Source organism: Apteryx mantelli, chromosome 1, assembly GCF_036417845.1.
Source record: "Apteryx mantelli isolate bAptMan1 chromosome 1, bAptMan1.hap1, whole genome shotgun sequence".
Taxonomy (NCBI): domain Eukaryota; kingdom Metazoa; phylum Chordata; class Aves; order Apterygiformes; family Apterygidae; genus Apteryx; species Apteryx mantelli.
The window spans coordinates 184,947,014-184,960,272 of NC_089978.1; the positions used below are offsets into that span (position 1 = coordinate 184,947,014).

The 13,259-nt window shown below is 40.5% G+C and overlaps 1 protein-coding gene across 2 annotated transcripts; it reads left to right on the forward strand.

Annotated features, from left to right (window-relative positions):
* The first annotated feature begins 422 nt into the window (after positions 1-422).
* On the forward strand, positions 423-11,375 carry KICS2 (KICSTOR subunit 2). 2 transcript variants are annotated; one of them, XM_067314133.1, is made up of 4 exons: positions 424-705; positions 3,015-3,088; positions 3,167-3,303; positions 8,616-11,375. In XM_067314133.1, the coding sequence occupies exons 1-4, from the start codon at positions 471-473 to the stop codon at positions 9,430-9,432; spliced, it is 1,263 nt and encodes a 420-aa protein (XP_067170234.1). In that variant the 5' UTR covers positions 424-470; the 3' UTR covers positions 9,433-11,375. The 2 variants fall into 2 exon arrangements, with proteins under 2 accessions (XP_067170225.1, XP_067170234.1); XM_067314124.1 differs by having other exon boundaries at positions 423-705; positions 3,015-3,303.
* Positions 11,376-13,259: the final 1,884 nt, after the last annotated feature.

Genomic DNA, 13,259 nt, shown 5'->3' on the forward strand with positions numbered 1-13,259 from the left:
GCAATGCACGATGGGACCAGTTGCACTGCCTCCTCCAGCCTCAGAGAAAGGCAGGCAGAGGCGAATGAATACCGACCCCTGCCCGACCCAGGCCCGTCTCCCCTCTAGCTTCGCAGAGGAAGACAACGCCACGAGGATCCTATTCCCCCCTCCACCTCCCAAGACAAATGAAACGGCGCAGCGCGGCCCACCCCCGCCCGCCCAACGGCCGTGCCACGTGACCCACGCGCGCAGCCGCAGGGAGGCGGGAACGGCCCGTCCCACCTCCCCGCGGCCGGGGACTCGCGCCTCACGTGACACTGAGACACGTGACAAGGGCACGCGCGGAGGGGGGAGTGGCGGCGACGCGGCGCGAGCCCCTTCCCTCGCGTGGCCGCGGCGTCGCACCCGGAAGCAGTGGCAGTTCGGGGGCGGTGGGAGGAGGAGGAGGAGGAGGACGCGGAGGGGGGCGGCCGCCGCCGCCGGGCGGGATGGGGGAGTCGATCCCGCTGGGCGCGCCGGTGCCGGTGGAGCAGGCTGTGCTGGAGACCTTCTTCTCCCACCTGGGCATCTTCTCGTACGACAAGGCCAAGGACAATGTGGAGAAGGAGCGCGAGGCCAACAAGAGCGCGGGCGCCAGCTGGCTCGCCCTGCTAGCGGGGCTGGCGCACCTGGCCGCCGCCGAGAAGGCCTACCACAGCATGACCTTCCTGGGCCAGAAGCTAGGTACCGCCGCGCCGCCCCAACCGCCGCCCCTCGCGCCCACACCGGGGGGGGGGGAGGGGGAGGGGCGGCGATGGTTGCTTTCCGCAGGCACCCGCCCGTTGGGCGCGCGCCGGCGGCCCTTCGCCTCCCCCCCCCCCCGCGCCGTGCTCCAACGGCTGCCTCGCCGCTCCCGCGCCCCCCCCCGCTCGCAGCTCCTGTCGCTGTTGCGGGGGCGCAGCGCGGCCGCGGCGGCTCCTGAGCCGCTCCGCGTGTAGCTCCCGGAGCCCCTGCGGCACGGCGGGAGAGGGCGGCTCTTGCAGTCCCCCCCGAGCGAGTCGGTTAACCGGCATGGGGATTCGCCTGCGCGGTGCTAGATAACCGAGGATCTTAGCCGGCGTGAGGGGCGGGTGTGTTTGAAATGCACGTGCTGGGTCATCCCACGTGTCAGTCCAGCGCAGGAACTGGTTATACCCTTAAGGCCACCCTTCTAGAGTAAATAAGAGTGCGGCCGCAGTGCAGTTTGCACAATGGCTGTGCGAATCGATGTCTCTCTTGACTAGTAAGCTACCTCCTTATGGTTCCTGAGATTTAGCCAGAAGTGTTTCTGTGCTGGGATGCACTGACTGAGAATCTGGCAAAGGTGAGCCCAGTGGGGTAACCAGAATTAAAGCTTTTTCACTTCAGTTTCTAACACTAGAACTACATACATATAAGTACACATGCAAGCACCATATGTAAGCACTCAGGGCTGGAGACAGCCTCCTAAAAACTGCTATTCAGGTAGAGATTACAGGATCTCTGTAAATTCTGGCTACAGTCTCAGCTACTTCCCACTTTCTTAGTATCTGAATAGAAAAATCCCAAACTGGCACAGCACAAGTCATCATCGATATTGCCCTCTGGGCAAAGCTGCTTATTTTTCTTTTGAACTGTAGAGTGGTACGGAAAATGGATCAAGGGATATATCTGTTACATACTGCAGTAAAGCATCAGGAGAATTCCACTTTGGTGTTTATATTTAAGCAATATTGAACTATTTTATAAAAAGACCTTTACGGAAAAAATTTTGTCTGTAAAGCTGAGTTTAAAAAGTGAATGTGCTACTTGAAGGAAGGTCAGTATCGACAAAATACAGGGACAAGGTTTTATTTGTTTATATATTTCATGAGCAACAGCAATGGAAGATTCTTCATTTCTCCTGACCAAGGGGCCGCTTGTGGCTTAGGAAGGTAGCTATTTCTCTGTGACAACCAATTCTCTGCTTTTCTGCCTGAAATTGCTAATGTCCTTTTGATCATTATATGTGTAAAATGGGTGTGAAAAGTACTATCCACCATTACAACATTTCTAAGGAGTTTCAAAGCAGAAGCTAAATTTGGAATACCTTTAAAAGTTCTTCAGATTCAATCCTTGTGCTGTTATATAAATTACCACGTTTCATGCTGCTGCAGCTCATGAGTGAATTTTATTAGTAAGGCTCTCCGTAAATGGAGATTACTAAATAAAGGTAGTATCTTTGTACAGTGCTTTACTAGCATCAAATTTAAATATCTTATACTTTGACCCTTTACTGGTTTTTGAATTCTTCCTACTGTCAGGCAGGTAGAGAGGAGCACTGACTTGTTTTTTCTCAGTTTTTCGGGAATTTTAAATGTGGAAATTGTTTGTAGTTTATTTAGTTATGGATTGATCTGTGCTGTGGTCTTACTGAGTGGACTGCGATTGTTTTCCCTTGGAATTCTGGTTTATATTCAGATTGTATAGGGACTGGAAATCTTCAGTTCATAAACACAAATATAGTGATATTGTTCTCATTTAAAGGTTGTTTTCCAAATTTGCGTGTTCCATGTTTGAAGAGGTGTTGTTGAGAGAAATATCTTTAAAAGATCTAGAGTTATTAATAGCAATGGAGGCTATTAAAATTTCATGACGACTTGATTCTTTGTCTTCCATGGATAGCAATATTTCCAGGTCATGTAGGATACTGGCAAAGTTAACTGAACCCTTGGTTTCAGAAGGGTCATACCATAACTAAGGCAGATATGAAGGAGTCAGAGAAATTTTGCAGCAGCCCTTGGCTAAAAAATGAATTAGGACTAGTGTGAATTAACTTAGTTCCATAACACGCTTCTGAATATATACTATGTATAATTTAATTCAGTTGTTTGCCGAATAATATACTGAAAGTTATTTCTTGATGGAAAAATACTGTGATCAGCACTTAGGAACACTTAGTTAAAAACAAGTACAGTTACGCATGATTTTCCAGTATTGCTGTCTATCTTTGCTGTCCCTGGATTTTGGTAATACCTCCATATTTATCTGAACAGGTGGTCAGTCATTCTTCAGCCGAAAGGACTCCATCCGAACCATCTACACATCTCTGCATAATGAGCTGAAGAAGGTGGTGGCGACGGGTCGCAATGCACTGGGAGGAACAGCTCCTCACTTGGAAGAGCTGCTTTCTCACCTGTCTGAACAGCTCTGTTTTTTTGTTCAGGCTCGGATGGAAATTGCTGACTTCTATGAAAAAATGTACACGCTCAGCACCCAAAAGTTCATTAACTCTGAGGAACTGGTAAACATTTTGGAATCCATCTTAAAGAAATACAGCTCAAGGTCAGTGCTTATTTGTTGGTAGTAAGTACTCAGGTGTATGATGACCTGCAGTAAATGAGGTTGAGGTTCAAAGCAAGCCCAGTGACTTTGCCATCCTTTGATTGTTAAACAGCACAGCCCTTTGCATGAATTCATGCATGCTGGTGAGCAGCATCAGATACTGTAGGTCTCAAAATATGACTTTTCTGCAAAAAAGAGAGACTCATCATGATCTAGGAGCTATCTTCCCCATTCCTTAATTTATATCCAGCATGTGAATATTCAGCAAGGAGGGAAGGGTCATTTTCCTTATAAAAGGTGAAAGAATTCTTGTACAGTTTCATGAGGGGCGGAGGGGAAACAAGACTTAAATCCATGTGGACTTTTGTGAAAATGGATGTAGAAATATTTATTTACATGTGACCATTTTATTTTTAGACTAGAATGTACATCTGCTTCTTTAATTGTAAGAGCTACATATTAGACTCGGTATAGGCCTATTTTCAGGTAAACATCAAACTCATTTCTTTTTTTAGTTTTTTTTTTTTTGTTTTGTTTTTAATAGCTGTTTGGTCCACTTAGAAGGGCTTTATGGTGCTCTGAAATAAATTGAGAGTAATTACAGTGACCAGAAGGAGCACCTCTGAGTATCTGTTCCCTCTCTTTATGATTGCTTGAAGTTCAGGTCTGATAGTTATGTTACAAGAATCCTAGGATGTTTCTAAATGATTTTGGGACAGGTATTTTGCTTATAAAACATGGGAGCCTTGCAAGTGATGGTAGTTTAAACAAGAAAAAAGTTTTGAGATAAGTTTTAAGGCTGACCCTTCAACAGACTAAAATTCCACCTTTTTATTTTAAAAGCAAAATGAGATAGCTTTTGTAGGAAAATAACTTTCAAATGCAAATTGATTTCCCCCCCCCCCCCAATCTTTTTGTAGCAAAATAGTGGCTAGGAAGACATATGTAGTGAATGTTCTGAGGTTTTCTTTTTCATGAATATTAAGCTAGATTTTTAAAGTGTACACATAGGAAAAATCAAAATAATTCAGTGCTGCTTTCTGACATTCCAAATATTAAGCACTGCAGCTGACTCACTTATTTTTAGAAATAACTTAGGCAAATTGCTACATAATTGTGCTATTATAAAGTCAAAATAAGTCTAAATATTGTGCTAGTGATTTTTGGCAATTCTTGGTCTGTGAACCCTTACAATGTCAGGGCTGTTTGTCCAATGAAAAATGAAATGTAAATTTTTTTCCTTATTGTGATAAATATTAATTAAAGAGTAAAAGGGAGGTAAATTTGTTTAAAATTGATTTACATTGTACACTCTGACATTTGTTCTGAGCACATGGTGAATCAACAGCAATGTTAAATCTGAAAACCCAAATTGATACTTTAACAAAGTGACTGAAGACTATGTTATATTTGAAATGCTTTATTGTGCTATGTGAAAAATGACAGTGTCACTGTCTGTTCTTTTAATGCACTGTTATAACCACACACACACACAAAAAAGGCAGTGTCTCCCAGGGAAAATAGTGATGATCTTGCTTTGGGTTAATGAGCCGTCTCTAAGATGGAGACATTCTAAGATGCTCTTAAAGCTAATTCAGTAACTGCTGTGTGCTCTTCCCCAGTAATGCTCAGAATCTTTCTAAAAGAGAAGTGGGGATAATGGTATTTTGGTGGGGATAAATGGTGTTTAGTCCAAGTATTTCTTCATATTTCAGAATAGTTTCTAGTGGGTGTTATGTCAAAGTGTACTGACTGGAAGATATTTCATTACTATAGTCTATAGACCCTCTCAAGTGAAAGGCCAAATAAACTCACCCTTATCCTGTCTGTTGTCTTGAGAATATGTTCCTCACTGGTAGTTTAGGATGTGTACCATTATTTCAGTCAACAGTTCTGAGGACGGACAAGATATCTGCTCTCTAGATAGGTTCTGGCCTTGTTTTCTTTCTTTACATAGGCAAATAACTGTTCAGATAATGTAAAGCAAATATCTGCTTGCTGGTAAAGGAATGGAAGAACTAACTGTCCATCAATGATCAAATCGGATTGCCCTTGTCTGAAAAATCAGAACTCTTGAACAGTGAAAAGCTATTTTGTTACTACTTACTGTCTAGTACTGGCTGTTACAAGTCAGCAGTGTTTCCTCTCTAGGTTTCTATAAGATACAACCAGGGAAGCAACTTCTTGAATTTTTGAATTGTTGGTTTGGCTAGAATGTTAACTGAAATAATTTAAAGTATCCTGCTGCTGATGCAGATGCTGTTTTAATTTTTTTTTTTTTAAAGTGAGAAAGTAACTAATAAGCCTATCCTGATGTATTTTTTTTGTGTTAAATGCTTTTTATGTCATCAACATTTTGTAAAATTGTGTGATGGAAAAAGGACGGAAAAAGCTGTAGGACAATGAGGCTTCTGTAAAGTCTGCAAAGCAACTCAAGCGTCTGTCTGCTTTGGAAAATGATTAGGAGAAAAAACCCCAATTTTCCAATGTGTTCTTTAGTTGTTAACACAGCGGCTTACTGAAACACAGTAAAAACCTGTCTGTCTTATGTGATGCCAAGCTTAGTCAGATGCCTCTGTGTTGTAAAAGTTAATTACAACAGATATGCATGGTACATAATCTGTTAGTTTATTCTGCAACCATACCAAGCTTCTCAGCTGTGACCGGGATGTGTATTTTTGGATTAAAACAGTTTAACAAATCCTGCTATGCAATGAAGTGTGAAAATAACTGAGCCATGAAGTGAAGTGGGAAGCTATATGTCATAGTGTTAATACAGGAGACCTGGCGGTACTGCATTAGGATGAATTTTTTAGTGGCTTTTAAGGTTGAAGAGTAACCTTAGACTGTAAGTGTGTTGAAACTTGCGTTGTAGTAAGTGTATGCTTGATGGGAGCATCTGGAAGAAATAATGTTGCATAGTGCTTTTTCCCCTCTTCTAATATATGGCAACAAAACCATTTTTCTGCTAGATATTAAAAGCACTGCAAATACGTGATGTTGAATATTAGCAGGATATTACTTTTAACTGACACTTCTTTGTTCAGAGATTCAAATATGCTCTGGACCTCTCAACCCTCCAAAGGAGCCAGTAGTCATTGGATTTCTGCTGTAGAAGGAAGGCATGATCGTTCCTGACGATTGTGTGTAGAAGCTGGCAGGTCGCCTAACCTAGCTTGTTTACAGAACATAGTGCATCAACTGGTCTGCCATATTCATTATTTCATTTTCTTCAAATAAATTCAGACTTGAATCTTAATAACAAATCCTTTCAAGACGTGTATTGTGGCTGTCAAAAAAAGGGATGCTTAAAAATAGCGATACAGTTGTCAGGCAACTTTCACAAGCCAAGAAATAATGTTTTTGCAAAGAGCTTGATGGAAAGTCAAGGACAAAATAGTGAAGGGGCAGGGGAGAAAAATTCTAGTTCTCTCTTCTGGACTGTAGCAAAATTAAGTGCTTTGATTCTGAATGAGATATTTCCAAAACTTATTTTATATATTATGTCTTGGAAGCTGAGGGGGATAATGGAGTGGTTTTCACTCTGTCTGAAGATGAGCTGTTAAAAGTTGGGAGAATTGAGTATGAATTTCTCTGTTTTAAGGTAATATCAAGACCCAGGACATTTTTCTGAAGGGAGAGGCTAGATCTACCTTTTCTTAAATAGAAGCATCATCACATCTTGTCTCTGAGCTTTTGGTTGTTCTTTATTGGAGATGACTTTAAGAGTCCTAAATGCTTATTATGGGAATGCTTTTACTAAAAAAGTCTCTTTCTTAACTTTTAAAGGATGAGTCTTCAGCAAAGCATTTAACTTCTGTAACCAGAATGGTTTTGCACAATTTTAATTAAAAGTGTATTTATCTCTGATGTTATAAACTTACAAGTGATTTGAGTATTAAGGGAAGGAGGGGTGTAGGCTGGATCTGTGTGTGTGTTTTTCCCCCCCCCCCCTTTTCTTGAATTACAGAGAAAATATAGTGAAAGTCTTAACCATTCACATCTTTTCTGCATACCAGTAAAGCCTTTGAACACTTGCAGCCTTTGAACACTTGCAGCCCATTGAATGGGGTGTGGTGGGCAGACTGGGGAAATCCATGGCAGCCCAATTGGTGCATGATTTCCTTGCTAAGAACATGATAAACTTCTTATGGAACATTGAGACTTCAAGTAGGAAAATGGCATTTAAACACTATGCTATTTTTTGTTCCATCCTTACATGTAGTAAGAAGTGACCAGGAATATCATTTCTTGAAAAGGAACAAATTTTACCCTGTGAATTCTGTACACAAGGCAATAATTAATCTTGAAGGAGTAGCCTGTAATGCAGGAGCATTTACTGATGTTAGTAGGAAGTTTAGAATATGAATTTTTGTTACTTGATAAGGAACTGTCTTTCCATACAGGCTACAAACACAAGGGCGTGGAACTGTTTTGTTCCTAAATAAGGGAAGTACTGAAATACAGGTTTTCTGAGGGAAGAGAAAGCTACAGAACAGATCTGTAAAATTCCATTTCATCAAGATCTGTTCTGTTCTTGTGTAGTGGCGCTTCTACCTTGTAGATGAGATATTTTTCTTCTTTTTAGCATCTATTAAATTGAGAGCTGATCTTGTACTGAATTCTTAGTGAGAGAGAAATTGGTCAGTACAGCATCTTCATTGTCATATGATGAAATCCTGCCTAATGTTTTTTCCCTTCATTGCTTTTAGTACACCGAGCTTTAAAGTTTGAAAGCTGGTTCGTTGGTAAATACAGTTAATGTGATTCTATTGTCTAATTTTCTATCACCATTTCATTGTGAATTAAAAAGGGTAGGGTGGGGTGAAAAAAAGCTCAGCTTGACTTCCTTATAGCTTTCCTACACAGCCAGTGAATTGATAAATGTTAAATAACTTCCTTGGTTTGACTTAATGTCTTACTACTATTCCAGAACCATCAAAACATATTTTATCACCAGAAGGAATGTAAAACTGAAACAAAAACATCCGAATTTAAAGAGAAACAGTGCTTTAGTTTTCCATGGATCATAATAAACAGTGATTGTTTTTGGACTGCTCAAATATGACTCCCTTGCTTTGATTAAAAAATGGGTGATAGGTGTGTTTGTCAAATATGAAGAATGCTGTATGTTAATGTTTATGCCAAAATTATGCTAAAAGAATTGTCTTTAAATTGACAAGATTATTCTTTGATTTATACTTTAGTCTGCTTTGACGTTTGGTTTTCTGGCTGTGAATTGATGTACTAACTGATTATTTCACTATTGTGTACAACAGTTCTCATGTTTTGAATAATGTTATGTTTTCTAGATTTCATCATCCAATCCTCAGTCCTCTTGAAAGCAGTTTCCAACTGGAAGTAGATGTGCTTGCACATCTCTTAAAGGCTCAGGCTCAGATCTCAGAGTGGAAGTTCCTTCCATCCCTGGTCAACTTGCACAGTGCTCACACAAAACTACAGACTTGGGGCCAAATTTTTGAGAAACAGCGAGAGACCAAGAAGCATCTGTTTGGAGGGCAGTCTCAGAAGGCTGTACAGCCTCCACACCTCTTCCTCTGGCTGATGAAACTCAAAAACATTCTTCTTGCCAAGTTTAGCTTTTACTTTCATGAGGCCCTCAGTCGACAAACAACAGCATCTGAAATGAAAACTTTGACTGCTAAAACAAATCCTGATTACTTTGGGAAAATTTCCAGTTTTATCCGGAAATACGATGCTGTCAATGTTTCCCTAATCTTTGACAATCGTGGCTCAGAGAGTTTTCAGGGACATGGTTATCATCATCCCCATTCTTACAGGGAAGCCCCCAAAGGAGTGGATCAGTACCCTGCCGTGGTGTCTCTGCCCAGTGACAGGCCTGTTATGCACTGGCCCAATGTAATCATGATTATGACTGATAGAACCTCTGACCTCAACAGTTTGGAGAAGGTTGTTCACTTCTATGATGACAAAGTCCAAAGCACGTACTTTCTGACTCGTCCTGAACCTCATTTTACCATTGTAGTTATTTTTGAGTCCAAGAAGTCAGAGAGGGACTCTCATTTTATTTCTTTTCTCAATGAAATCTCACATTCCCTAAAGAACTCCAAAGCTTTTGCAAGCTTGAAGCCTGGATCCAAAGGGTAAAACACATACTACTTACAGGTTGTCAAGGCAGTGTGCTAGCCTTGGGGGAGCTGTAGTTTTCAAGGATTACATAAATTCATGATTCTTGGAGTCTAATTAAAAAGGAACCATTATTTTTAATATGTTGTAAGTTCCTTTTTTTTTTTTATGCTAACAAGAAACTTGAAAAGATTATTTTTGGGCACTGCTCGGTGGGACAACTTAATTATGGGGTGCTAAACAGCCACAGTGGGATTTTTGTGTGGTTTTCAATTTATAGTATGAATATTTTTTTCAGTCCAAAACTTGCCCATATCAAAATGGAATATATGCACTTTATCATAGTCTACTCATTGACTGTCTTTTACAGAGTTTATTGAAGATGTGATTAGGATGGAAGATACTATCTTTCACAAAACTACATTGCTTGACAGGTTTTATATCTGGGAACTATATGCCGATACAAGGGAATATTAAAACATGCAAACCTGCAAGAACACGTTGAAAAAAATAAAAACATGCATCACAGAAAGCAGTCTTGTTAATTATAATTTAGTTTTCAAATGCTTTAAAAATGATAGTTGAGGTCTCTGACACTTCCTGTTAAACAACAGTCTCTATTATGAGCAAGCTGTAAAGTATAAGGCTTTGTTATTGCTCCAAAATATAGATTCAGGCAAGTAAAGCTGAAGCATGGGTTGGAGTACGGTATTCACAGGAGTGTTGTGACACTTTGTGTCCACTTGGCTTCAATGAAATTGAAGAAGGCAAGTTGAGATTGAGCATGTATTTTAGGAGGAACAGATCAGTGGAAAAAACAACAAAGCTCTTTCAAATTGTGCTTTTGTCTCTCTATTTTTTGAAAAGCAGTAGGAAATGTGCTTTTTAAGTAACATATTCTGTAACGCGTGATTTACAGTCAACCTGAAATTGTTTTCAAATTTTTTTTATACGTGTATTGTTTTTTTCTGTTCAATTTTGAGTAATTTCACAATCAAGCCAAATTACTTTCAGAATTTGGATTTAAATATTTATCTAGCCTATGCAATATATTTACCTCATTCTAAAGTCTCTCTCTCACCACTTGTAGACTCCAGGTTTGGATAAAGTACAATTTCTAGTTACTCTGAAAGTGCTCTATTTATTACGGAAATAATTATTTGCAAATATAATACAAAGGTTAATTTGGCTGTACTGTAGCCTTACATTGTTTGATTCTTCTGAGCATTAGCTATGCAGTTTTACAAGCACTTTTGTGGGGATTCAGGAGGGACTGATGTGCGTCTGACATGTGATGTGTAGACCCTTTGACACCCTTTAAGGTATAACAACAACAGATTTATTTTTAAAAGGGAAGTTCGTAATCTAAGTTAAAATGTTGGTTTCTCTTCTGCTAAGATTTGAAATACAAAAGATACCTTAACAGACAAAGCTTTTATTGATTTGCTTCCTCCCCCACAAAAGGTTATAGTAACTTGTCTTGCATCGTAATGCAAATATCAATTTCTTTACCATCATGCAATCAAAACAATGAACGTGTGCTCGTCTCAAAGCATAAGCTCTGGCTTCCTATTTTGTGCCAAATAGACCCTTCCATGCTTTGCTATATGTTCGTCTGTTGTAAATATCTTGCCACTTCCTTTTATCTGAAGTCTTAATCTGACTACAGTATCACACTTAAAACTTTAAGACTGTTCTTTACCATTGGAAAATAATAGGAGCTGCAAATACACCAGCAGCTGGACAGCCCCTAATTGTAACTGTTACACTTGCAGCTTACATTGCCATTTAAACAGGACAGAAGGTTGCTAGTGACAGTACTGAGAGAGTTTGTATGTTTTCCCTCTTTGGGACAGTGACCTTGTAATAACATTGTGCTATTGACTTCTTCAGCCTGAATAAGAGGCTGTTACCAGAACTGATTCCCAGTCTTCAGCAGTGTAATAAAGTGTTGCACAAATTCAGTCTGCTTCTACAGTATTTTCCTGTGATATTAACTGTTCCTGGGAAGGGCGGTGAGGAGGCTGGGGGAAGAGCATGTGGGCACAAATACCTTCTTGCCGATTTGAGTTGCAGAGGACTACACTCTTCAAAAGGTTGTATGTTGGAGGAGGTGAAAGAGAAAGCTGCTGCCCGTTGGAGCAGACCAGCAGCCTTTACTAGTTCCTGAAAAGGCTGCAGGCTGTACCAGGTGTTTTTAGGAAGAGGGGAGAAGAGGGCAGCTCCCACAACAAACTGCTCCTGCCACTGCTTTTGGTGAGTGGTCTCTCTGGGAAGGGGGGGAGGTGTTCTGGGTGATGCTCCTGTGCAGGAGGAGGTGAGAGTTGCTTTGCCCTTTCTGAATGGCAGGGTGACTTGCTGCAGTTTTCTTCAGAGGGTTTCTGGGGAATCAGCCAGAGTGATGGGGTGTGAAAGAAGAGAGCGAGTGGGAGAGAGGCACAGGCAAACTGTGGGAGGGAGCTGGGTGCTATCAGGTAGGAGAGAGGAACAGGAGCAAGACTGTGGAAAGCAAGAGGAATGGCACTTCCAGCAGTACTGTGGGAGCTTTGTCTGGGTGCGATCCCACCTGTTTGCAAGGGAAGGTGATAAACCATTTGTATTCTGTGCTATAGGAAGCAAGTCGCTTCGAATTAAGACTCCACATTCATATTAAGCAAATGCAAACACTAACCCCACCACCACCCTTGGCATGTTGTGTGAGGGAGAAGGCAGGCATTACGCATTAAACTATTCTAACTGATACACTGCACACTTCGTCCTTAGGAGTTGCTCAGTTCTATTATTGCTATTTTATGGGTATATGGAAAGCAGTATCTTTTCTCGAGCTTTGTGCATTATTATATTAGGATATATGAATTGAGGGTATATTGCTAGTGGTTGAAAAAAAAGTGTTGAAAGCAGAAGATGAGTTCCTCAAATGAGTTACAGTGATGGTGTAACAATGATTCTTTTAGAATTAGGGTGGAGTAAACTTGGACTTCATTGGATGAAACTTATTCTCACCTAAAAATTGTCAATTTTTATCTGGTCAAGAAAACAGAATGAAAGTATATTAATAGAGGTTGAAGCAAAAATGTAAATATTTGCAAGTAAACATGTTTTCCCCACTTATTTTCACCCATGAAAATGTCTTAAAATGATTTTAGAAAAGCATCACATTTGTTCTCAGTTACTGAGTTAAAAATTTCCACTTAATTCTATGTAAAACATATAGATGCTAGTAAACTACCACATGGCAAAGCTTAGTTGCTTTACGTCATAGGTGGATGTAGCGCTCCAGCTGATCAGATGCAGGAAAGGGGATCAGAGCAAAAGTAATTAAACTCAAAGCCTTAACTGAGTGCCATGAGCATTCTTTAGCAAATGGGAACTTGACATCTAGCCTCTTTGTATTGTACTGAACCGGAATCCCACTTCTGAATTGCTCTTAATTTAGGAAATGTTGCAGCGTGGTTATGTGGTATTAAATAAATATGGTCTTATAAATTTTTTTTCTAAGTATGCAAACTTGGGAGCCTAGAACAGTATTGACAGACATGAATTTTTGTGTGTCTGTCTCTGGGTTTCAGAATTCTTTTCCTGAAACTCTCCCCATAAGACCTCAGCCCTAAATTTATAGAAGATGAAGAGCTGAAAATCTAGGCCATAGGAGGAGGCTTGGGTGAAAGCTTCTGCAGAGGTGTTGCTAAAGATAGGTAAATATAACAGAATCTGTATTGGATAATTTTGCAGAGTTGAGATGTGCTATGTCCAAAAACTATTGAAGGGGTTGAGTGCATGTGTTAGGAATGAATATTTATAGATGTGTTAGCCCTTTTCAGATATAAGACAGTTTCTTTTCTGATGCC